Raw genomic sequence first — 26330 nt, 5'->3', positions numbered from 1 at the left:
ACAGCTAGAGTTCACTAACTTAAAAGTAGGTATATAGTTGAAAATTTGAAAATTATATAGTTTGCATAACTTCATTTGCTCGTGAATATAGTTACTTAGGCTGTTTTTACATTGTCGCGGAACGGAATGGAAGCGAAATTTTCTAACCAAATTGTACGTAGCTAACTGAACTTACTCTATCAATTGTGAAACGTACAAACTAGATACGAGCCAAAAAACAGGTCAGAATTCTCGCGCATTCACGGGAGTTACTGCAGCTATCGTCGGCCGCGTCTGGCGAAAGTGGGTAGGCGCAGTGCGGCTTCAAGCATCTACCAGACGGGTATGATATGGTGTAACGGGCTGGTGTACAGATATAATATAAAGAGATGTGAATCTTGAAAAATCTTTTGATATTGGCCAAATTTTTTTTAATTTCGATTCACCCATATAAGAACCCAAATACCAGTTTACCTTTTGTTTTTGCTTCACAAATAAGCTAAATGAAAACAATATCCAAGTTCAACATCCCTGTCATGACAAACGATCTAGATTGAATAATTGAACACCTACTACAGCCTGAATGCACAGTTTTCACAAATTCACGCGCTTTCTCACGCATCGAGGCGAAGTTGACGCTTCCGTTCCATTCCATTTTGCGGCAATGTATACATTAAGTCTTACAGAAAACAATGACAAAACTTGATGAGTTACTCACCGGTAATCCGACTAATATTTCGGAGTTCTGTACCAGCGAAGCCAGCAACATGGGCACCTAGACTGAATCCAATAAGGTGGACATCCTCAAACCGCAAATCTATATGCTCTGCCAGACCTAAAACCAAAGCCAAACATAAAAGCATTATTTACAATAGTTATTCGAATATTACTTTTGACACTGATGTGAACTTTTAAGTGATATACCTTGTAACATCATCGCAAGCTGTTTTCCCACAAGCCTAGTGTTTGCCGCCGCACGGAGATAGTTAGGCATCGTCGCTCCACCTTCCCAGTCCACACATATCACGTTACATTCTTCCTAGAAGTTAATATTGTATACTAATCATTGCATTCTCACTATCTCGTGAGTAAAATTAAAAAGATTCAGATAGATACTTATACCCACTGAACATTTATTAGGTACCTACCTACGTACGCCGTTAATATATAATATTATGTATTACAATTACAATTTTGCCCCAAAAAACTACTGGTTGATATTACTGATCAGTTATTGTTTTTTACTAAACTCTGTGGCACTTTTTGTACCAATTTTATTGATAGACATAACGACACAATAAAAGTGCGTTTGAAACAAATGTTGTAGTTCCAGTTCCAACGGTGAAGTGACCTCAACCCACATGAAATCATATCTTGTCTCAACAACAGTTACGGTGCCCATCAGAGCGCGTCGCGTCTTGTATGGAAGATCCTAAGCTGTGCGAAGTCGACAAAGTGCATCATTTTCATAATTACTATGTATCATAAATGAGTACCATAATTTAAAGATTAAAAATAAATAGTATCGGCGTTTACCGTAAAGTGCTTTCTGTGTATTGCCGCCTACTGCTTCCTCAAAGAGAAAAATCCACAAAATTCAATGATTTACATTGACAAATTTATATCGAATAAGCTAGGACACGAAGAAAAGTGGCATTTTTGCGTGGACTACTACTTAAGTACTAAGGTTTTGTATAGTAATCACGCTAAGGCCCGGCCCATCGACAGGACGGTATTGCATGGGATCCTTCGGGCATTCCTACATTCAAGCACACACTGATAGCAATAAAACCTCGGTATCCTTACACTATGCTCGCACCTAACCTCTATTCAGATCACTCGTAACGCTGGTTTTTACCAGTTCCGTATTTAAAAATGGTAGACTTGCTAAAGAAGAGAACCATATTCCAAGAAGGAGAAGATTTTGGGTGAATAACCTTCGGAAGCCTGACGAAGTATCTCGATGTCTGCCGAGGCATTCCGGAGGCCCTGTGGTTCGGTATCCACTGCAGCTTTGTTTTTGTCGTTATGACCATTATAATTGAAATTACAACTTTACTTTACTTTTGTTATATCATTAAGGTATGTTACAGTTCGTTGCATAAAAATTCCCTGTCGTGCCGTTCCGTCAGTGGTCACCAGGCCTAAGTAGGGCGTTGCCAGGGCGATACTTTATTACAATCAAACAGGTTTCTTAAATTCAAGAACTGGAATTTTTATAATGATGACAATTATATGTATGAACTTACAACTGCCATAAGTGCAGATCGCATCTCGTACACCCAGACGTTGTCGCAGTTGGACCCGAAACCATGTACAATTACGCGCGTGGGTCGTTCCGAATCGAAAGCCCTCGCTGCCCAGCCCCAGGCTGCCGACATGTTACTTGCCGATACTGCCAACAGCGGTTGATCGCCTCTGAAATTGTCATGAAAGAGTTATAGTTCTATGTTAAAAAACACAGCATTTTGTAGGTGTCCAATAATGGGAGTCGAAACAAGGACGACCGGTGAAATGGTGATAAGGTGTACGTGAGTTGTATAAAGATTCGGGAATTTGTCAAGACTTGGACATTGTGTGAGCTTAGAAGTGTGAGAGGCATACTCACAACTGCACCTGTGAGCTTCGAAATCTGTGTGATGATTTCATTCCCTTGATTACCTACAGTTAAATAAATAGTTAGGAATTAGTCCCACTGCTGGTTATAGGCCTCCTCTCACAATGGGAGGGCGTGGGTTGTAGTTTCCACGCGGGCCCAATCCGGATTGGGCACTTCTTCTAAATTGTTTCGCAGGTATACAGGTTTCCTCACGATGTTTTCCTTCACCAAAAATCTAATGGTAAATTTCAAATTTAATATCGCACCATTGACCTACCATTCGCACATAAATTTCGAAAACTCACAGGTGAAAGGTCGGATTTGAACTCACGCCCTCTGCTTGAGAGGTGGTGGGTCAAACCATTAGGCTCCCGCGGCTTTTTTTAGCACGATAGTTACAAATTTATATAAGATGTGATTAATATTAAAAAGTTACCTGCTAAGAGTAGAGTAAAGAAGGAAATGTGTGCCGACTTCTTGAGGAGTGCTGGGCAGCGTTTCCAAATAGGCGAATGGGCCAGCATCTTCGAAGCAGCCGAATTCCCCGTAACACACGCTGCCTTGGGATCTCTTCGTCCTGTCAATTAGGAAGATCTTTTGGTTTTTCAAGTTACTACAACATAGGATTACCAATTTGGGATACACAAAAATCAGTTTACGGAACTGACTGTCAACCTTCACTAATTAATTAGACTCACGCGAAGTAGAAAAAAGCCGGCGAAGATAATTCTTTTTTGGCATGACAGAAGCCGAGTTAAACGTATGTAAATCTATGTAATTAAATAATGTGAATGTGTACTTCAAGGTTAATTTAATTCCTCAAATTAATCAATTAATTTACACTGCCCTAATTAGTCTTCATGACTTACTTACGCTCATCAGAAGTAGGGCTAGCACAATAGAGATTTCTATGCGAAAATAGCAGTATCTCGCGCTTTATGTCGCTCTCGCACAAATCGCAACCAGTAGGGCTAGCCCTACTGGACGCGACTATTGCGTACGAGAGCGATATAAAGCGAGAAATCTCTATGCGAGAATAATGGTATCTCCCTTTCGCATTCGCTCAAGTCGCGCCTTGTCGTGCTAGACCCACGGGATTCAAAAGAGACTTATTTATTTATTTGTGAATGTAATTAACATACGAATTCTTGTCGTATTTTTAAATATTATATAATTATAGCCTAACGTCTCATTTAGGTTAATATGTTTGGATTTGATGTAAAACCCTGCATTTTGTGTGCTTGACCTGTGCCCCTATCTTTATTCATGTGCCCTAGAAGATTCCACCACCAAGAAGATTTTTCATTAGTAAAGTTTAAAAAGGCTTAAATAACATCCAACTCAACTTATTTTTATAATATTTTTTATCTTGATACACCTACACTTTAAAAAATATAACGAATCAATTCATAGAAAAGTTATGGAAAATCCCAACATAATCTATGTGAGAATGATATGAACAGTTAGTTAAACAAGTGCATTCAGTCACGAAATTAATGAAGTTGCGCGATAGAAAGTTTGTCGAGTGAAATTAAGAGAAAGCCACGTGTTTAAATCTCAAAATTCTTTGCTGAAAAACGCTTTTTATTGTCGTAATTGTATGGTGACATTAACTCTTGTGCTCATTTGCACATCGCCTGTTAGTGGCAACTCAATCTTGTTTTGTGATATCGACATACTTACGCAGACATTCTTACATAACATTTTTGCCAAGATAATAGGGAATATGGTTCAGTAGATAAATAAGGATCAAGGTTTATTTATAATATTATATAAGACGTTACAAGCTACCTTTGTTTGACAGTTTGCAGTATAATGCTTTCGTTGTGAATCTTGACACCATTGGGTACGAGATATATCTATATAGCTACCTTTCATCACCAGTTTATAAAAAAAAGGCATTAAAGCACTTGTTGGTACCTAGTCCTCCCTTTCTTCATCTCCCACTGACGCATAGAGGCCTTGATTGCTGCCAGCATCTCAGTATCGCGGCGCTCGTCTTCTGCTTCTTGCGATGCCGTCGCCGGCCGACCCGCGCCTTTCCATGGCTCCAACTCTGCATCTGTAACATCACAAGATGTTTTATTAAATTCCGCATAAGGGTTACACTGTCTACTTTGTGGGTTGTGGTAAGTATGGTCACATCCTCCTCCCAGAATGGGTGCCTGCTTTGTCGTGGCGGGGGGATTCAGTAGCCGTAGTCTACTTAATTCTATGGTGAAGCTAAGAGGAACCCACTGGCTGGCCGATGGAGCTAGACTGGCCCGAGAAGGAGGACGTTACACCGCGCGAATGCGCGCGGGGAGGAGGGTCGCGGGGGACTCCGCGACTCTGGCGGAGTTGGACTGCTTTAAAGCACAGATGAAGTAGTGTAGGGCCGCGGGGGAAGAGACGTGTCGCTATGTTGTTGCCGCTCGGCTCGTCCTCCGCGGCTGCATTTCGGCGATTGATGCTCCAAAGGAGTCTCTTAGGAAAGTCCACGCGGATGTGCGTGTATCCGCCGCGGGGCGGGGGGAGCATTCACTGCACTGAACTTCACAGTTGAGGGGATGTGATCCTAGTCCCCATGGCTCCTGGGTAGCGGACTCGGAGGAGTTCGTTGCCCAGCATGGAGGGGCCCGTGCTGGAAGGCTCGTCTGGTGTACGGCGAGCCTTACATCGTCTCCCTTCTCAGGGAGGTGCTGCGCTGCGCGGTCGGTCGGTTTTGAGGTCGGTTTTTTTTAATAAAAAAATTATAATTATATCGGATCTAAATCGTGTATACCTACACGATTTAGATCCGATATAATTATAATTTTTTTCTTTTTTGTTTTTTTTTTCAAACAAACCTACATTTCCGGCCCTTTACATATCCCATGGTCACGACTGACTGTCTGTCTGACGGCCTGTACACCATATAGATCCGAAAAAAAAAATGGTTTCATTTCCAATGGATAACAATCGCGAAAATATAATAATTGTAATAGAAGTACAGTGCATGTGTACCTTGACACCTCTGTCTTTTTGTTACACAAGCAAACGCACCTAACGCATTGCTCAGCAGAGCAAAGCCATTTAGTTTGACTCGTGACAGTAATTTCTATCATTGTTTACTTTAATCGTATATGCTAACCTACAGTACAGTGAACGATAAAATGCATTGAAAAGTTTGTTCTCCCGTGCGAATGGGGTCGACCTTGTCTTGAGACCATCGTGGAGAAAGCTGCTTTATTATATGATAATATAATAAATAAATAATGATGGTCCTTTAATTTATATAGTTCTTTAATACACTTAATTTGGTGGAAGAGTCTTGTGAAACAGGTAATTTTGCTTGAGCAAAGTTTATGCAGTGTCTCTATCACGATGTTTTGAAGGAGAAACCGGTAATTACGTACAACATTAAAATATTAAATTTTTACCCGTTCTAACCTCGTGATATAGTGTAATATAGGTACTATACTTTTCGATTTCAAGCAAATTTACAAAGCATTATACCAATATTGACCAACATAATAGGTCGCTAACTTATGTCTACCTACTAAACGAAGACGTAAAAACGGGTCTTTTATTTACATATTATAAACCTCGAAAGAGGTTTCATTTATTTAAATTAAAAAAATAAATTGTTTAACTGCGCGTTTATTCCCGTTTTGAAATGTTGGTAAAAAAATAGAATACCTATTGGAAAACAAGAAAATGGAAAGATAGAATAGAATCTTTTTAACTTTGTTTTGTTTTAATTATGTCAAACGAATTGTGTTCAAAGAATTATAAACAGTTTTTTTGAATAGATTACACTACTCAGTGTAGTGTACTTTACTTACACGATGTCACTATCACCTTTTTTTTTTGGTGACTCTAATTTCACTAACTTGGCACATGGGACTTTTTACTTATGTCTCAGGGTGACGGGCGGAGACGCAGTGCACCTCAGTTCTTTGCGATTTAAAAGCTCTAAGTGGCTCTGCAACTTATGGACAGACATGTCGTTTAACATCAGGCGCACGACTTCCCATCACGTAGTATCATAAAAAAAAACCTGTAGAATGTATACAAATCACAAGGCAGAATATCGATATCCCTGTGTAGGTATATACTTATTTAATTGAGTGTGTAACTAAATTAGGTAAGTAAAATAGTTTTTTCTCAACATTTGGTTATATTTTTACCTACGTTACTTGCGATACGAGTACAATAAAATTTAACTGTCGAAAAATTGCTTATAATTTTGTTTTTCAATTTTGAAGAAAGTGCAAGTTGACCCCGTGTTTCAGAAAGTGAAAATCTTATGTTTCTTCATGAAACAGCGTAATGTTTAATGATTATGAAACCTTTATAAGGCATTTCTATCATTAATTAAAGTAAATAATTTATGCACCATGACTTTCCAAAATTTTGGACTTTTATTGATTTTGCACACAAATCTGTATCAGTTGTTTATCAATCATAAAAGTTATTTAAAGTATTGTGTGATTTTCTAAAAGTTGTTTTTATTTTAATGATAATGCTGATAGTGTTACGAGGTTTCGGGCCTTAACTCCTACAATTGCGCCATTAAATGACGAGCAATACGATTGTGGTTTAGTACCACAAAAAAATATTTTCTTTTCATTGTATATGCGGTTGTTTAAAGTAGCACGCGTGCTTCTTACTCATCAATCAATCGGAGGCAGAGAACTTTTGAAAAGTTCCTTCTGATTTGGCAATATTTCTTAGTTTACCTACTTAGCCATGAGTTGGTAACATTGCATTAAAGTCGCTTTTTCGTTTTCAAAAAACCTGTTTGCACTTTGTGCTTTAATGTTGATTTTCAAATATTCGTTTTGGCGCCAAATTTCAAGTGGTAGTATGTAATTACGTTTCACACGGGATCCTTTATAATTTTCATTTATCAACAAAGGGTACATTCCTCATTGTGGTAAGAAACTCTAAAATAAATTCAAAAAAAAAAACAAAAATTCTAAAATAAATGAAGAACTATGCCCGCGAGACTATTTAATTAAGTAATTTTGCAAACCACATAGAACTACACGGAAAAAATGACGTTTATTACTATAACCGAACACCACTTTTTCAGGGCATGTTTAATAAAAAAAAATTTCTTATTTACGTTTAAGGCTATTCAGATCAAATTTAAGGATAACAGATCCAAAATAATTTATAAAATCGTGTTTCGTTATCACCAGCTAGCAGTTACGTAGTAACAGCAATTCATAATTTTATTGCAATGTAAAATATTTGTTTCTTAATAACTCGAAAACTACTTTGTCTAATCTAATGCCATTTAGACACTTTGATAGTTAAGCTTAAAGTTGTTCATATCTTAATGTTATTGGGTATATTAAGCGAGAAAGATCAACATCTACGGTAATTAGGTTGAGAACACCGAATGTGAGAATAGCCGATCCATCGATATTTTTATTTCGGTTTTTGGGTTATCAATATGTGTCTTCACACCTAATTTCATGGCAATAAATGCATAAACGAACAAGTGAAAGAGCTCTAGCATACATACCTACAGCCGGACAAACAGACAATCACGAAAATATAAGTGTCCTAGTCCTTAACTATGGATCTCTAAAAACTACCTTTCAATCAAACAGAAGCCCTCGTATGAAACATTTCCCCATCACGAACCACACACCGCCATCTCCGGGCGTGAATCCGTTTTTTGTGTCCCGTTTGTGTCAAGCAGTGTAGCTCTGTAGGGCAGTATGTTGCTACCACGGCGTGCCACTGTGGACGAAAGCAGGCCACTCCCACCGCGTCGAATGGTGGGAAACTTACCTACTTTATGGTTCAATTGGTTTATGGCCATCGTGCCTTCTATAGTCATATGGTTCGGAGAAAAGTTATTTTACGATTTTATCTCCAACGATGGGGTAACGATTTCAGAAGTGAAAATTGCATTTTAGTAGGTTTCTTTACGGTTTAGTTGCTCTGTTATGAGTGGGTTTTCCTTTTTACGTATATTTACTTCATTAAAAGTATGCCTGTAGATTTGAGTTTAGCGTGCAGTTACCTGAGTACTAGATACAGTATTTAATCACGGTTCGTGGACTTTTCTGTTATACGAATAGATACAGTCAACAACAAGTGGCTAGTTATCCAGATCACATTATTACAACTTAACAGTTGACAAATAATAGTATGTTCATACATATAACCAAACAGACTTTATTACATAATCGTACATGCCGAAAGGTCACTAATACAAATAATATGACCGCGATATTGTACGTTGCGGTGATTATTCTTACAATACAAACATACATGATCACGAACTTCACATCCATGCATACGCGGTAACGTACCACTAAAAATGTATCGACCAAATGAGGTTTATTAGGTCAGGTTAGGTGCTAATCCACTACACTGTCTTCGGAACGAAAAAGGGCACAACTGACACTTTTTTTCAAAATGGATTTATTTACTTTTACTCGGTATCAGAAAAAACAAGTCTACAACCCTAATTTTTTGGAGAATTCTATTACAATGATTGTTAGTTTCAGAGTAGCAGTAGAGCTCCTTGTGAAAGATTCGCCCAGGAAACTGCTGCCACTTTACCTATTTCCGCCGCCAAGTAGTAACTATTCCGTGCATCAGGTACTGCTTTACGGTTTTGAAGGGTAAAGGTGCTGGTGAAAGTATAGGAACATGGGACTTATCAACTTATGTCTTATGCTGACGGACACAGTGGCAGTGCCCCTCATATCTTTGCGATTTAATGTTTTGAATACCACTGCAGCTGCTATGGGCAGGCGTGCCTCTTACCATCAAACGCACGTCTTCTCACTTGGTATTGTAAAAAGTAAGCTTAGGAGGCAGAACTGACATTAATAATAGCATTTTCTATCTCAAAAATAGATAATTGGACTTAATTAAGTTACAATGTTAATAATATCATATAAATAGTTTACTACATGAAACCTAGTTTACACGGCCATTCTCAAAATATCAAACAAAACCTCAATCGTTTATACTTTATTTTTAATTTAACCTCGTTTACAATTTATTTTTAAATTTTTAAGTTTTATTTTCAAGATTTTACCCATGCTGCTTAATTATCACACTTACTTGGCCTATTCCACTAGTTCCTACCAGCTGTCCTCCCTTATTTTACAAACCCGTTTTCATCTCCGATTACCGTTACCTGTCACTGTGCCATTCAATCATAATCATATAAAAATATAACCCACCACGACCATTCATTTTAAATCTAGGTAACCACTGAAATGCACAAATCGTCCGCTATTTCTGTTCATACAGTTAGTTTTTTACAATTTAGGTACAAAAGCTCTAACTATATACTGACTTCTATTGTGGTCTGTACTAACTTTAATTGATTTATTTTTTAATTCAAGTAATTTTATCTTTCATAATATGTTACAAAAATGAGAAATTGTACAAGTTATATGAAAAAATACACATATACCGTTTGTTTGTTGACAGGTTTACCTACTAATAAAAAAAAATTCGTGGTTGAAAACGATAAGACAAGGTACTTACATAAATATGTGAAGTCATTTAAATTGATAAGAATATTATTACTTTTTTAACCATTTATTAATTTTTATCATTATTACACATGTCAGTACTATGAACCTAACCAAACATATGTACCTACACAACATCTTCCAGGCTCCACATGTTGGCTCAGCCAAAACTGAGTGAAACCATCCAACATTATAATGTAATATAGATTTTAAGACTTTCGTGGTTATTCACTAAATGATTATCACTAATATCAGGTTTCTTACCACGGTATGACTTCTGAAGTCATCATTATAATGTAATGTTTTGTCAAATCAAACTGTGCAAGCAACCGCACCAAGGATAGATCCCGTCCGAACATATTCGATGAGCAAATTAATGATGTCACATTACATTTATAAAAATGTAATTTATGTTAAGAACCATAGTATTTTTTTATAAAAAATACTTTAAAGTAATACAAGGAAAAAATAAACTGGCTGCTTTTGACGTTGTCTTCATAAATTCAGCTAAACGGCAATGACGCTTCTGATAATAAGATTCCAGTTGATATTCAAAATTAGCCATCCACGACACTTGAAACTATAGTGAAACAAAAACTTTATACTAAAGGTTAATACAGCTTCTGCGTAATTGTATCACAAAAATCCGTAGTAGTGACGATGTTTGAAATAAATATTGTAAATGAGAGAGTTTCTGCTTCGTTTTTCTCAGGGGAATCTGCCTTACGAATGAATGAGCAATAGAGTTTAATTAATATGACGTTTTCAAGCGTAAGTAATCTGCTTACCTATGCAATAAAGATTATTTGAGGTTTGAGATAAGAATATACTTACATTTAGCTATAACAAGAGTGGTGACCGCGAGTAGCAGGGCGAGCGAGCGCCAGGCGTGCGCTGCCATCCATGCGGCCCATTCACGACCTGCAACCAGACAACCTTATCACTGCATTGCCATTGCATCTTAAATATAACAAAATCTCCTACATATAAAAATAAGCACAATTTATTGTAACATATATATAGGTACAGGGTCAAGAGCACGTCAAGCTTGACACTTAAGATTTCAATCCAGCTCTATGCCGCTTACGATAAGAACGATTCAAAATACAAAATGTCAAGCTTGACGTGCTCTTGACTGTACCCTTTTTAGCGAAAACGAATCAAGATCTGTCAACAGTCTACGTAGTTTTTGCAAAGCTCTATAAAATATGACATTTTAAACACAGTTCTACACTCTGTTATTTTCTTCTTTAATCAGCAACTTCACTAGGTCAATGTAGTGAATATATTATATTCTTTTAATCCCTACATTGTGTACACATTATTTTGGGACTATCAATGTTTGAAAAATATTGAAAAAGAACAAAATGGTATTTGATTTCAAGCTTATTTGATAATTGATATCTGAGTTGAGAGTGCGATTCTAGTTTCGACGTTTATTATTTTAATATGCGAATGGCAATTTCCTGCCTCCTCATAGCGAGAGTGCATTGGCATTATTCAGGTGTGCATGCTACATCGTCGACTTCATCGTCACTTTCCATTAGGAGATGCGCACTTATATTTTAAAATAAAACAAACTTTATGAAAACTTTACGTTTATTCGGTGTCCCTGTGTATACTTCGTTACAACACTTTTATACTTAATAAAAAAAAACAAATGTTGACAATTAGTTTTTTATTACTTACTAATAATAAAAAACAAGTTATCTACAGATGTAGATGTAACAAGATTGTTACTATTATTATTTTTTATTAATCACGTTATTTCATTATGCATGAAATAACTATCTTTCATGCATGATCAAATAATGTGTACTTCCAGTCTTCAAGAATTCACGATTCAAGTTTTAAGTTTTGTCCCTGGCGCATGGCGTTATCAATCGTAATCACACAGAATTAAATTAATTTTTTAAATATACGATGAAAATGGGATAAATCAATTTAGGGGTTCGTTTTACATTACAGACAAATTGGAGGTTTTTTAATGTTAATTATAAATATATTAGCCATTACCATTTACAAATTTAGGGACAACCGAGTGTCGGTATGAGTTAAGCTTGTGTAGGTCTGTACCTAGTCGAGAGCAAATTCAAAAGGGCTTTATAGCTACAAATAAGTGCGTAAGTATGTTTTTGAAGTCAATATTCAATTCAATTGCCTTATACAAGCGTAAAATGTCTGTTTTAGTAGCAGTAGAGCTCCTTGCGAATGAGTTCGTCCAGGGAAGTACTGCCACTTTACCTATGTCTGCCGCCAAGTAGTAATGTGAGCATTACTACGTTCCGCTTGAAAAGTAAGGGTGGTGGTGAAATTACAGGCACATGGGACTTTTCAACTTATGTCTCAGAGTGGCAGGCGCAATGGCGGTGTCCCTCAGATCTTTACGATTTAAAGCTCTGAGTGACACTGCAACTGCTATGGACAGGCGTGTCGCTTAAGACCAGGCACTTGACTTGTTCGTCCCCTTATTTGTTATAATAAAAAAAGTATGCCATGCGAAAACGCATACGTCGACACGAACGCTTTTGTTTTTTGGTCAAAAATTAGTGAGAAAGCATGTCTCCCTTGCCAAACTCGGGCTCACCAGTGTTTTGTATGAATTTGGACATATAGAAAGGTAATAAATTTAAATACCTGCGTATGATGTATGCAAAAGTTATAGAATACTACTTTGGTGTCACCTACATGCAGGCACGTGCGCACACGTCCGCATTTAATTAATCGCATCGTGTTGGAACATATACCAAGATCATGCACTTAAATGCCTACTCACATATAAATTGTTTGTCAGAATAGACACGTTCATAGTATACAAGACAAGAAATAAAACCTTATAAATATTCTTTGTACTACTTGTACAATTTGTACATGTATTTTACCAAAAGGTAATATTATAACAATAGAGAAAGTTCAAATAGAATTGGAAAGCTTGGAGCAGGTGATACTGGTACCAGTAGGTGACATCGAGATTTCATCTAAGTAAAATTGGCAAAGTCAGTAAAATCAAAACATTATTTGTTAAAGCAAACATGTCGTATGGCCTCTTTAACATGTGACATCTATACGGAAAATTACTTAAAGTAATGACGCGTAAAAATGTAATATTATAAATTTATTTTGGTTATGTAGGCGTGACAATTTTGCCGCTTATTAAGAGGGGTCCCCATGGTAAAAGTTATTAATTTTCATAAGTACAATCGCCTCTTGTTTATCCCGTAACCAAAGAAACGCACTGTATAATAACTTTTAAGGTACAAAGAAGTAGATACGATTTCGCAGGACCTCTCGTTTTAAAATCAATATAAATAAATTCGACTTCCTTAAATTCTTTTATAATTGCTTTTATAAATGGACGGGCGTATCGCTTACCACCAGGCGCACGATTTGTTCGTCCCGTCACTTGATATCATAAAAAAACACTTTAAAACACAACATTTAATTATGTTCGTACATTTACTGTTTCCTTCAGTTCATAAACTTGTAATAAAAAAAAATTTGTCGGAATACTATTAAGTTTGGCGTAAATGGAAATGATGTATAAACTTGCCTAATGCATAAAAATATTTAAAAATCGAAATAAAAAGTTAAGCTTTTGTTATAGTGTAACTGTATAATAATTTGTGTCGGAAAACTTACAGAATTCTTGTGAGTGTGTTCTAGGATTTTACTTGTGATTTGAGGAAACCTAATGTACTTACTCGCCTGTATTCGCACCGTTACCCCTTTGTTCTTTGTCACAGACGACTTAGTTTTTGCATTGAAAACAATCGGTCTATTATAAAGTATATTAAGCGCTAATTTCCTGGTTAATAATCCAGTTGCTGACGCCCTGGTATAGCGGCAATAATGCGTTGTGAAACAAGACTTCGTTGCTGTAAGTGGGTACTTATCAGTAGACACCGGCTATGTTCTATGAATGTTAACAATCTTTATTGTATCACGGGCTGTGTCTAATGTGAAGTTGGTAATATGATTGTATTAAAGCGATCACACGATAATCGATTTTTAGATATGAATCCATGGGGGTTTTCTTATATATTAACAAGAGCGGTGTTAGTACTTATATACTAGGTGTAATAAAGTGTAGTTTATGCATGATTGCATTGACTTGATTGGCATAATAATCATGCCTCGTGAAGTTACAATAGAACCAAACTAAATGAAATATTAATGTGTTTTAAATCACATTGTAGCAATTTTTGCTCGTCCTTATGCGTTTGTGTTAACAAAAAAGATCGATTTAAATAAACGTTTGCACCTATTTAAAAATATTTATAGGTAGTGTCGTGTTTCCGACACTCGAGAGAGGTGTTTAACATTTGTATAGTAGGTATACATAGCATTACACAAGAAACTTATTAATACTTATTTACTATTTATTTATTACTTATAGCACAGATAATACAATACTATACTATAATACTAGCTATACTAGCTTATAGTATGAAAATATAACGAGTTTTCTACAAACGTTTTGAATAAGCCTTTATAGCTTGTAGCTTGTGGCTGTAAAATTTTGTCCTTAAGTTGTATAGTAACATGCTAGTTTTTAAGTGCCGTGTTTACTGTGCGTTAAATATGGTTAGAATAGTAATTATGATTTGTTACTTTATAACGAAAATCTGAGAAAATTACGTATTTCCCATTTATTAGAACAAGAAATAAATAATGTCAAACAGCTATTAATTGACCTTCTAAATTAATGCCTATCTATAATTAAAGAAAATAGGTTTACAATGTAAGCGTCAAACATTAACTCGAATTTATTTGTAAGTCAATGCTCGAATTCTATTAAAATTAGAGTTTTTTCATAAAAAAAACAAGTGCGCACTTGACGTCCATCTCACCTGATGAAAAGTGACGACGAAGTCGACGATGTAGCATGCACACCTAAATAATGCCTATTCTCTCTCGCCTTGAAAAGTCTCAAGTTATGGCGTTCGGGGATACGTCTGCAGACAGGGAATTCGACTTCTCAATCCTTCGTCACATAAATGTGGAAGCTGAAAGTGAATGACTTTAGAAAATACTGTACCTTAGCATTTTTTTTATAAGTTTATTCATAAGAATTTTCTCTTATAAGTAGTTTTTATACAAGTTATACATATGTATGTTATGTATACGCTATAATATACACAATATCGAGTGCAAGGTGCAGCCATTGCAATAGGGTAATTTTAGCGAAAGGCGTGGACGAACTCGCTCGAGGTCGCTTTATTTAAGGCCACAATAACACATCTATAAGTAGTGGTACTTATGGTCTACAAATAAATGTTAATATTTAAAACATATCGTATCATTAAATCATTAAAATTAAAAATAAGCGATTTTTATGATGTCAAGTGACGGGACGAACATATAACGACACGCATTTCGGTGATAGTTGCAGAATAAATCGTAAAGATCTGAGGGGCACTGCCACTGCGCCTGTCACCCAGAGGCATAAGTTGACAAGTCCCACATGTGCCTGTAATTTCACAAGCATCCTTACCCTTCAAAACCGGAACGCAGTAATGCTTACATTGCTGCTTGACGGCAGAAACATTACGTAAGCTAAGTGTGAGTTGGTAAGCTTTGGAAAAGATATGAAAATGGGGTAGAGTTTTTAAGAGTAAAATGTTCTAGGACAATGTAATTAATGCTTACTCAAACAAATTGCTTAGGTATTGGTTAAATCCAGTGGCCTGAAACTTGTTGCACTGCAATTTAGCCTAGTTTTTACAGTTCACCGGTTCATAGCAAAATAAAACTGCATATTGTTCCGGCAACTTAACTCGTCAACCGGGGCAAAGTTGCTATCAGTAATGAATGATTGTCTCAACTTCTAACAGTTTGTTTTTTTTATATCAGGTCAGTATGCACCATTGTTCTATTGTGCTAACTCCAGTATTACCTAGTTTTAAAAACATTAATAGTTCAAAAACACTATTGATAGGGTCAGATGTACGTTTGTACTTATTTACCTTATTAATTACTTAGGAAATTAAACAATTTTTCCCAATTTAAATCGCGTATATTTGCTTTTTTAATCAAACCAACATTTCGGGCCCTTTACAGGTCCCATGGTCACGGTTGACAGAGGTGGTAAAGTCATCGATTTAAATACGAAAAAATAGTTTCATTTCCTATGTGTAACAATCGCGAAAACCCAAGAACTCCTTATTCATTAAATTTTTATTGAATTGATATTCAATTATTTTTTGTGAAATTACTCCACTAGTTTGTTATAATTATTAATACAAAGATCTAACACTCAGAAAAAACACTCAGAAAAAATTCCTTCGATCCGGTCGGATTCGAACGGACGTCTTCTTGCATACCGTGCCAGACGCTATACCAACTAAGCCACGGAACGAACCAACGAACCTTACGAATTTTTCTATGTGCTTGCGTCGTGTCTTTGTACTTGGTCTTTCAACGACTTTTTAGTCGTAGAGCCATCTATGAGAAATCTATGACAGATTTATCACCCAGTTAGTAACTTTACAGCTACCAGTCCTGGCGAAAGATGTCGCTATTCACTGTATTAATTAAATTTTTATTGAATTGATATTCAATTATTTTTAGCACATAACATTCTCAGATCAAATTGAGAGTGTTCTTAGAAAGGCTTGGAGTGCGTAGTGAGAAGAATAAGAGGGCATAGGCTGATAAATGTATATAAAACCATTTAATTGCTGAGTCACGATGAACCCAATCCAATTTCGAAACAAAGCCGATTTAGTTTGCAGGTAAGTACTCTTAACGGTACCAGGTAACACTTATTTACGTTTACGAAAGTAACTAGAATATGTACTCAGTCTTGCTTTGCTGGCTATCTATAGGTAACATTATAGATACGTCTGCAGTTCTTCTTCTTCTTTTTCCACCTCTATTCATCCAATGCTGAGTTTAAGTCTCTTCCAATGCACGTCATTCCTTGCGGTTTGGTGCCACCCTCATCCAATTTTTTCCCGCCACTTTGATAAAGTCGTCAGTCCAGTGTATCGGTTGCCTACTTACGCTTCCGTACCGTTCTTTGAATTTCCATTCAAGCAGCGTCCTATCCCATCTGTAGTCTTGTCTTCAGTATATATGACCAGCCCATTCCCACTTACTGCTGGCTAACATCTTGGCTGTGTCGATAAGAATCGTTCTAGACGAATAAGAAGATTATCGAATCTTAATATAATATATCGATATTTAAGACGTTCTTCTCCGGATCTCTGTGTCCCTGAACCGAGCTAGGAGAGAGATATCCAGTACGGCCCATTCCATAGCTCTCTAGGTTACTTGTAACTTTTGTAGTTAGTTCATATTGATCATGGTAAGAACAATTTAAAAAATTTTATGTTGCACAACATGCTTAATACAGAAGAAAAATAAATTATATTTTCAGCCTTAACATCTCTAGTTAAGGAAATTTTTATCCAAGGCCGCGCCTGGAGTGTTATGCCCATGAAGCTGGCGACATTTCCCCTTTGGATGGCTAAGCTTATTCTCTGGTCACTGGAGGCTTCAACAAACACAAATGACAGTTATTTAGCGCCTCCTCCTATGTTATATAAGTTATGGTAAGTCATTAAGTAGTGTGTAGAGGTGAACTCAAACTAATGCGGTTATGGTTTTTCGCTTACGGTTTTGGTTTTTCGCTTATTGAGCCTTATATAATTTAATTACTAATAGCATCCAATAGAGGTATATGTCCATTTTGCCTCCAAATATGGCTTGTAAGCATGTATACAAGTAATTTGATACGCAATCTAAATAATTGGCTTTAACATTGACGGAGTTCTTGTAATATTGGCACCGAACGTGAACCAAAGTTAAGAATGATAATAAAGAAAATTCGAGTTCTTAGGTTTTCGCGATTGTTATACATAGGAAATGAAACTATTTTTCCGGATTTAAATCAAGTATATTTGTTTTTTCAAACAAACCGACGCTTCGGGCCATTTACAGGTCCCATGGTCACGGTTGACTGAGATGGCACAGTCATGTCAGTTATGTCTAATATTAATGCAAACCATCCTATTTTTGCCACTATAGTGACAAACGTTATTAATAAAGTACCTTATTTTAAATTTTACAAAGAAAACTTTCCAATTTACGCTACTTTTTTTTACATTACTTTTTACAAATTATTTTATTGAATGAATTTTTATTAAGTTCAATTTATTATTAATTAATAATAGAAATTGGAATAAATTAAAACATAGTAATTAGTACTGCAGTATTATGTCTGTTTGGGATTTTTCATCAGAGGAAATACTGGATCCTAACTGGTGGTACGGAGAAACCATCTTCCCTGTTGAAATTAGGATTTTTTTTTATTTCAATGGCCTCTCGCAGCATCCTGGATATATAACGGACTTCTTTTGCAAGGACCTGGGGTTTGTCAAACTTCATTGAATGTGTAGGTTTATCCATGACAGGCTCGCAGACTGCAGACTTGTTTACGTGACGGTACTATGGTCACGGCGACACCTCAGTCAACCATGACCATGGGACCTGTAAAAGGCCCGAAACGTCGGCTTGGTTGAAAAAACGAATATATGCGATTTAAATCCGGAAAAATAGTTTCATTTCCTAAATAAAAAAAATTGTTACTTACTTTTATGTACGGCATTGACCTACCAAGTACGGTTAAAATGTTACGTTCAGTATGACCAGCAAAATTATCGTCTGACGTTTGAAAGAATTGACGTTTCAAACGTAATACTTATACATATTTTGTTATACAAACTTTTTGTCAGAAAACGTAAAAATATTTAGCATTTTGATGATTTTGATAATTATATTTGTATTTGAGATCATTGATTTGAATAATAAAGATTTTACAACAGTACCAACACGACTAGGTAGGTACGGTGGGCCACATCGGACGTTGTGTTGTAAGTTATAGGTACAGCTCTATGGCGCTTGAGATAAGAACGGTTCAAAGTCCGAAGTGTACAATTTGTCACGTCGAATTGTACCTTACATTTTACCGATACTGTTCATATAGCTGTTTTAAATATACAGTAGCTACAGATATGTAGTAAGACAGCTGCTTTTATTGATATTTTAGTGTATTCATTTTCTTCACTTCTTTTTGAGAAAATAATATAAACTGCAACTAGTTTCTTAAAAATCCCATTAACTCTTTATAGAAATCGAACATGCCTATTTTCACAGACAGAAAGCTTTATGTTGATAGAGTATGCAAAAGTATAACTAAATGAACCAGTTACAGTTTTTCATCACTGGTAGTAAATAGTGACAATAGTCGGCAAAGAAATTTCATTTCAAGTTATAGAATAGTAATAATTTTTATGACCTTCCTAATTATAATTAAACTAAAAGATACAAAAATGAACACCTTCATAATTGGCAACAAATGAATGATTCGATAGATTCATTTTTTAAATTATACCTTAGTAGTATTATCCAGACATCGTCAAGAGGGATCACAGCTAAACACAAATGAGTCTAGATATTGTTTATTTTGATGGTGGTTTCCATTGACCTATGGTGGTTTCAATTAAAAACACTAAAAAATATGATTTTATGCTTATAGACCCTATACGTAACTACATTATAATGAAATAATTGTGTCAATGTGTCAGTATATCAAATTTAATAGTAAAATTTTTCGACTTTCGGGACAGGCTAAGGGGTCTAATTAGCCACACTGCCAGGTTTTAGATTTTAATTTTTCTTCAATCATTATACATATTTTCTACAATTTTTAGCGAGAAATCGCTGTTCACTTTCCTTTGCCACGTTCTTTATTCTATCACAAATTTAAATAAAAATTTTTAGAACATTTCCGCAGAGTAGATAATTCTGCATTTTTTATGAATTAAATGGGTTCTTCTAAAATAATACGTGAGAATTCCAAATCTATGCTACATTCGGAAATAAACTACAGGACACAATAGCACGTCTTTAGGCCCACTTGCCTCGTTATTAAGTTGGACATGCATTGGACAAGTAGTTGTTGAATCCTTCCGGCTACATGGTAATCGATTTCTCCTTAATTGCAGTTAAATGACCTCCGGAACAACTTGCGCTGACTTTTACGTTCTTCTTAAGTTTTTCATAAATCTCATATCTGACAATTAAGTACTAAGTATGTGAGGTCAGGTTTGGTAAGGGCATTGAATAAGAGGAAGATACTTTATTTTGAGTCATATGTTTTGAGCTCTAGGAAAACTAGATAGCTTATAAGAATTGTCTTTTTTTATATTATCAGTTTCACATGTTTTAACAATCATTACGCTAAATTCAACACTTAGGATGTATTTGCCGATAACGTGCAAATTGTACTAACATTTCACTTCCCTCAAAAGACGGTGTAAGAGGACTAGTATATCGTATTACTTATAGAAGCTTACCTTGTGTTCTCAAGATTTCAGTAGAGCTTCTTGTGAAAGAGTTCGTCCAGGAAAGTACTGCTACCTTCTTATTTCTCCCGCCAAGCAGTAATGTGAGCATTATTATGTTCCGCGTTTGAAGGGTGCTGATGTAATTACAGGCACATTTCAACTTATGTCTCAAGGTGACGGGTGCAACGGCAGTGCCCCTCAGATATTTGAGATTTAAAGCTCTGAGTGACACTGCAACGGTGATGGCCAGCGTGTCGTTTACCATCAGGCGCACGACTTGTTTGTCCCGTCACTTAGGGTCGTATTCCAGAACTCTACTCAATGCTCAAGTCAGGATTTGAGCAGACTTGAGTATGATTTGAAGCACTGGAAATACGACCCTAATAGCAAGGACTTAACTTCAAGGACTCACTGCAATACTCAACTCCTGACTTGAGTATTGAGTAGAGTTCGGGAATACGACCCTTAGAATCGTATTCCAGAACTCTACTCAATGCTCAAGTCAGGACTTGAGTATGATTTCAAGCACTGGAAATACGACCCTAATGGTAAAGACTTGAGTACGATTTCTAGGGCTTTAAATCATACTCAAGTCCTGACTTGAGCATTGAGTGGAGTTCTGGAATAAGTACGACCTTAAGTATCGTAAAAAAAAACTTCACAACTACCAAATTTGTTTTTACCGACATCGATATCTCTTTAAAATCGTTTAACAACTAAAGACTGAAAGACTATTATGCTAAACTCTTTAGATTATGAGTTAAGGCTTCGAGTCTTACTTTTCCTCCGGTCTTCCTTTGATGCCACTTAAGTCCAGATTTCTCAATTTGCAATATTTTAATCGATTTGCTGTTGACTTTGTGGTTTCTCAACTTTGTGAATACTGTCTCTGTATAAAATTATATTGTGTTTATTCATGAATTATAAATTGTAATTTATGATACATTTTTTTTATTATTGATCCAGTGATTTTTGCGTTTGACAAAATCTGACATATTATTCTCATACGAGACGACAAAATTTTTCTTTGAAGCTACTCATCAAATCAGTTACATCACTTGAGGGTTTTTGCAACCCATTGTTCCTATGCACCGTTGTCTGCGGCAAACAAGAGGAAACTCTTTGTGTGGTTTCGTTTAACTAGAGAGCGGTTGTCGGCGCCGACCGACGCGGTGTGAAATATTGCCAACTGTTATATAAAACGGGGACTTTCTTTCGTCTTAATTAGCATGCCAAGTTGTAATGGTAACTGATTTTTTAATTGCTAGTCAGTGTTTATAAAGAATATCTAGATCTATCAACTGTTATGAAGAAATAGGCACCAACATTTGTGCTTAGCTGATGTCTACAGATTACACAATGTAGATAGATACATTGTGTATAGCATAGGTATACGACTATGTACATTCGTGATATCAAGTATAACTTACTAAGGTATAATTCGCATCCTTGATGTAATAAGGTCACATCTGCAAAAATGAAAATTTTTCAGGAGAGAACTTTACAGATTCTACGAACGGTATTAGTCGATAATTTTTTCATGTTAAATACGAGAGATCTAAAAGTTCACGTAACATATATTAATATTCACATAATATACACATAAATATACAATAGTTCGTAATATTTTTATGACTTTCATGTGATGAAAGCACTCTTGACGTATGGTCTGATCACATATGGTTTTATTATACCAAAGTTACCAAATTTGATTATATTTGCTGGTCTATTACTAAACCTGTACTCTCGTTCTCCATCCGACATTCATTCGAAACATTTACTGTCAAATATGTAATATTCGCCCACGCTTTATCATTTTATTAAAGGATCAGGAGGTCAGAAAATTTCTTAGTTGAAAATTAAACTGTATTTGTTTGTTTTACATTGTGCTTATTAAGGACACTTTGAATGTATATTGCTCTGTTTATTAAATTTGATGCACAATACTTTCTCATCAAATAAAATATGTCAGTGTAGAGTGATCAAGTTCAAGAGTAGAGAGATTATAGAATGTGTAATGTCGTGAACTTTCTCTATATTTAATTGTAACGTTTGACATTCTCAGCTCAGTGAATAGACAGTGTCTCTTATAAAACTAAGCTGAAGTAGACGCCGCATGTAGGTACACTTTCACTAGGTCGGCCGGTCGCCGGACGAGTCTTGACCTCGACTTCAATTTAGTATAATCTTACTGATAACTTTATGTAGGCGGCAGTAATGGTTTATGGAAACACGAATAATAATAAATTAAGGCATCTGCACTGCGTTTATGAGGAGTATGTAGTATAAGAATCCCATTTTGATTATACTTGTATATTCGTCATAATGTGCACTATATTATTATAATTATCGGTTATAGTCATTGAATTGTAAGTCAATGGTTAGGTATAGTAATAAACTTTCGAAAGTAATAAACTTCCGTTATGTTCACCTGAAATTCTTGAAAACTATTCCTCATTGAATACTTGCTTTATTTAAATATATATAAATGATGTCGTTTTTTTAATGTGTTATGAGAAAAATTCATTAATTATTAATTATTTTATCCAACTAAGAGTACGGTGTTTTGGTGCATTCCAGACATTTTATTGTTCGACGATGTTTGGGCAATGAACCCGGCCGACTTCGACAAGACAACGCGACAGACGTGCGAAGTGAAAGCGGTCGCCCTTAGCAGCATGCAGTCATCGACTTCGTGCTTTGCTGCACTGGTTCGGACAATGGTTTTAAGAACATAAGATGTATGACAACGACATGCGACTTTACAACATTTATGAGACATTTACAAGGCTGTTTAAGAAAACGTTGGCATACTTTTGTTACGATCAACTCATGATATTTAATTACTGAAAGTATAATATTCCACGTCACTGTTTACGATTATGGTGCCATGTAGATATTTGAAGTGGTTTAAAATAAGTTACTTTTCGCGACGTTACTTAGATATGACATTTGCAGTTTATGATTATCCAAAGTTTTAAGAGTTCACATGGCTTTGGTTGATTCCGCATAACAGTGAAAGTGTTCAATCAATCACTTTGTAAAACAGTAAAATTGAGAATATAAGTCACTGATTAGTATACGGTATGAAAACACAATTCCTAAAAATAATTTTCACGATAGAAAAAAACACAAAGCTACCTCGAAATTCAACAAGAAAACCGCTTTACATATATGCGATTTTTTGATTCCAATATTTTTTTTTGTATCAACTGAACTAAATAGAATGCGTGTAAGTAGTATACGACATACATTTTTGAAGTGGGTTTAATTTCGTTTGTAAAATAATAAATTCTGAAATAAAGTCAGTGTAATTTTTTTCCGTAATGAATGTACGGAAAAAAATTAAATTCGAGATCAGGTAGTATCGACTGTTAAGTAATAAGGCATAAAGAACTGTGCAAAAATATTGTATATTTTATCTACAGACCACTTCGTAGGTACCGGTTTATTTATAATACAAGTGATCTTTAAAACTGGCTATAAAAGCATTAAGTATTCATTAAGAAAATTATCAATTATTCTTTTACATCCTGCGGTTTAATCTACGTTTTGTTTGTTTTATCTGGTAAATACGTGGGACACTCAGAAAGTTTTGCACTAATACAAAAGTGTTTCATGGGTATATTTTTTTTGTTAAATCTTTTCAAAGAACTTTCCATAGTGTCTATGCAAAATTTTAGCGACTGAACCGATTATCGAAACACTTTTTCCGGTACCTCCTCAGACACCTCTTTTACTCCATCTCTTGCACGGCAAAAATCTATCCTTTTGAGCAGATTTTTTTAGGTAATTGAAAGAAGACACACGGTGCCAAATCCCAGTAACACGGTGACCTAAAAGTTTAACCGGTGTATTGCTCAGGAAGCCCAGTAAAACAGCCATTTCTTGAAAGGCGTCTTCTACGTTTGCTTGTAAACAATGAATACATTTAAAAAACTAAATCGTATCGAATGCAGACATTTCACACCATTAATCTACGCTTTCTCTGTAACATTTAAGTCAATATGCACGTATGTAAATATCTGTAATCTCAAATAATAGCGTCTGACTTCTACAATATATCATAACCATTATAAATAATTGCCTATTTTTTTCTTTAGATTGGAGGCATACTTTATATTGGTGACTCCTATCCCGTGGGTCAACGGGAATCGATACCGATCCCGCACACAAAATATGTCTCATCTGTTCTCGTGTACACTGTGTCTGCCCAGCTGCATTCGCGAAGACTTGCTAAAAGTAACAGAGAGAGGCATTAGACGTGGCTGCTTATGGCAAAGAAATTTATCTCCGGTTTGTTTTTTATTGGTTTTTACTATTTTATAAGTATTAATACAAAGATAGAACACAAAGAAAAAATATTTCGACCTGATTGGACTCGAACCTGCGTCTACGCCAAACCAGGGCCTGAGCTACAGATTGAGTCAGCAGACCTTAGGATTTTTTCTAAATGTTTGTGACAAATCTTTTGTATTGGACTTTTTGTACAGGTATTATATTATGTCTCTATGCGAAAACTCAATACTCCACTGTATTTAAAAATAAATGTAGCTATCAATGATATCTGAAATGGATGGCGAAATTACAGGAACAAGGCAGACTGAGTAGCGCTGCAACTGCCATAGTCAGGCGTGTCACCAGGTGCACGAAATGTTCATCCCGTCACTTGGTATTATCACTATTAGTTTAAAAAATTATCACTATTAGTTTCGCACATGAATTTTAAGTAGGATGATAGAAGTCTTACGTGGAGTGCCGCTTGTTTGAAATAACATGTGTGGCATGCATTGGGTTTCTCATCTCTAGAAATCGCAAATTACCGAGTTATTTACGCTCTTTTAAAACAGAATAATAATTGCCTGATGGTATCGCCTGTTGTGCGGGAGCAATGCGCGGTTTATGCGCAAATTATGGCGACAACCGAGCGAAAGATAATCTCAAGCAGTCCGCGGCACATCGGAAGCGGAAATCGCGGCACGGGAAAATTACAGAATTCAAGTGTTTTATGGTGAAGTATAAAAATGTATCTTTCTGACTGATCTTCACGGGTTTCGATTTTTAATTTTACTGACATAACAACAATTTGTTGTAAGTACTTTAATCATTTTAAATTTTTACTAACAATAATATTAGCTGGGCCTGTATAATAAATAATTGGGGAGATTTTATTGTCACAAATTTATTATTTCTAATTAAATGTATTAGCAAAATTTTCCACTCAATTCGATTTTTATCGGTATGTATAGACGAGCAGGATGTAATTCAGAAAGGTCCATATATAATTATTTCCGTTGGCGAGTCTCGTGTCACGACAGCAAACAACAACATGAGCCGAATTTGGTGTACCAATAGGGAAACAATGTTATTTTGATCGAATTGAAATATTTCTTTTGTTAATATTGTTTGTGCGGTCACCAGCGCTGCCCTCTCTGTCATAAACAACGCAATTGAATTTTGGTAAGTTTCGAGATATTGGCACCTAAAGTTTTTTCTTCTTTGAAAAATGTCAATTATGCTGATTTTGATATTTAAAACTGAAACTAAATGTGATATAAAAATCTGCTGATAGGGGGTTATTGATGTCGGTTCACTAATTCCAGATATGTTAATAAGTATATTTCGCTACAAATGTCGATTACATTATTTATATGTATACGGAACGGTAGAGCGGTTGTGTTCTTTTATCTTACCTAACGCCTTTTATAAAATACCTACTGTTCTTTAGATAAACAATTTTAATACTAGATTAAAGTAAATAACAATGCACGGTGAAGGTGAGAAACTAGGAACGAATGCAGACGTCTGTAGATGTCGTTAGCCATTGCTTTGATTACAGTAAACGGCATGTCAAAGACATCAACGAGCCGCATGCATTTTCCGCGTTACCTAGTATTTGTTTTGCAGAACTGGAATGGAACA

The 26330-nt window shown here is 35.7% G+C and overlaps 1 protein-coding gene across 1 annotated transcript in view; it reads right to left on the bottom strand.

The window, feature by feature from the left end:
• The window catches only part of LOC113236464, a 35797-nt gene that overhangs the window by 3172 nt on the left and 6295 nt on the right, over positions 1 to 26330 (bottom strand). The window contains exons 3-8 of the mRNA XM_026472543.1: positions 10891 to 10977; positions 4499 to 4640; positions 3015 to 3155; positions 2229 to 2397; positions 904 to 1018; positions 698 to 814 (exon numbers count right to left, since the gene is read on the bottom strand). Of these exons, the coding sequence (XP_026328328.1) occupies positions 698 to 814; positions 904 to 1018; positions 2229 to 2397; positions 3015 to 3155; positions 4499 to 4640; positions 10891 to 10957 (751 nt within the window). The 5' untranslated portion in view covers positions 10958 to 10977. The remainder of the gene's footprint in view (positions 1 to 697; positions 815 to 903; positions 1019 to 2228; positions 2398 to 3014; positions 3156 to 4498; positions 4641 to 10890; positions 10978 to 26330) is intronic.

The sequence above is a fragment of the Hyposmocoma kahamanoa genome, unplaced genomic scaffold (genome assembly GCF_003589595.1).
Source record: "Hyposmocoma kahamanoa isolate Upper Pololo Valley unplaced genomic scaffold, ASM358959v1 92, whole genome shotgun sequence".
Classification (NCBI taxonomy): domain Eukaryota; kingdom Metazoa; phylum Arthropoda; class Insecta; order Lepidoptera; family Cosmopterigidae; genus Hyposmocoma; species Hyposmocoma kahamanoa.
This window is presented reverse-complemented; position numbering and strand designations above follow the sequence as displayed.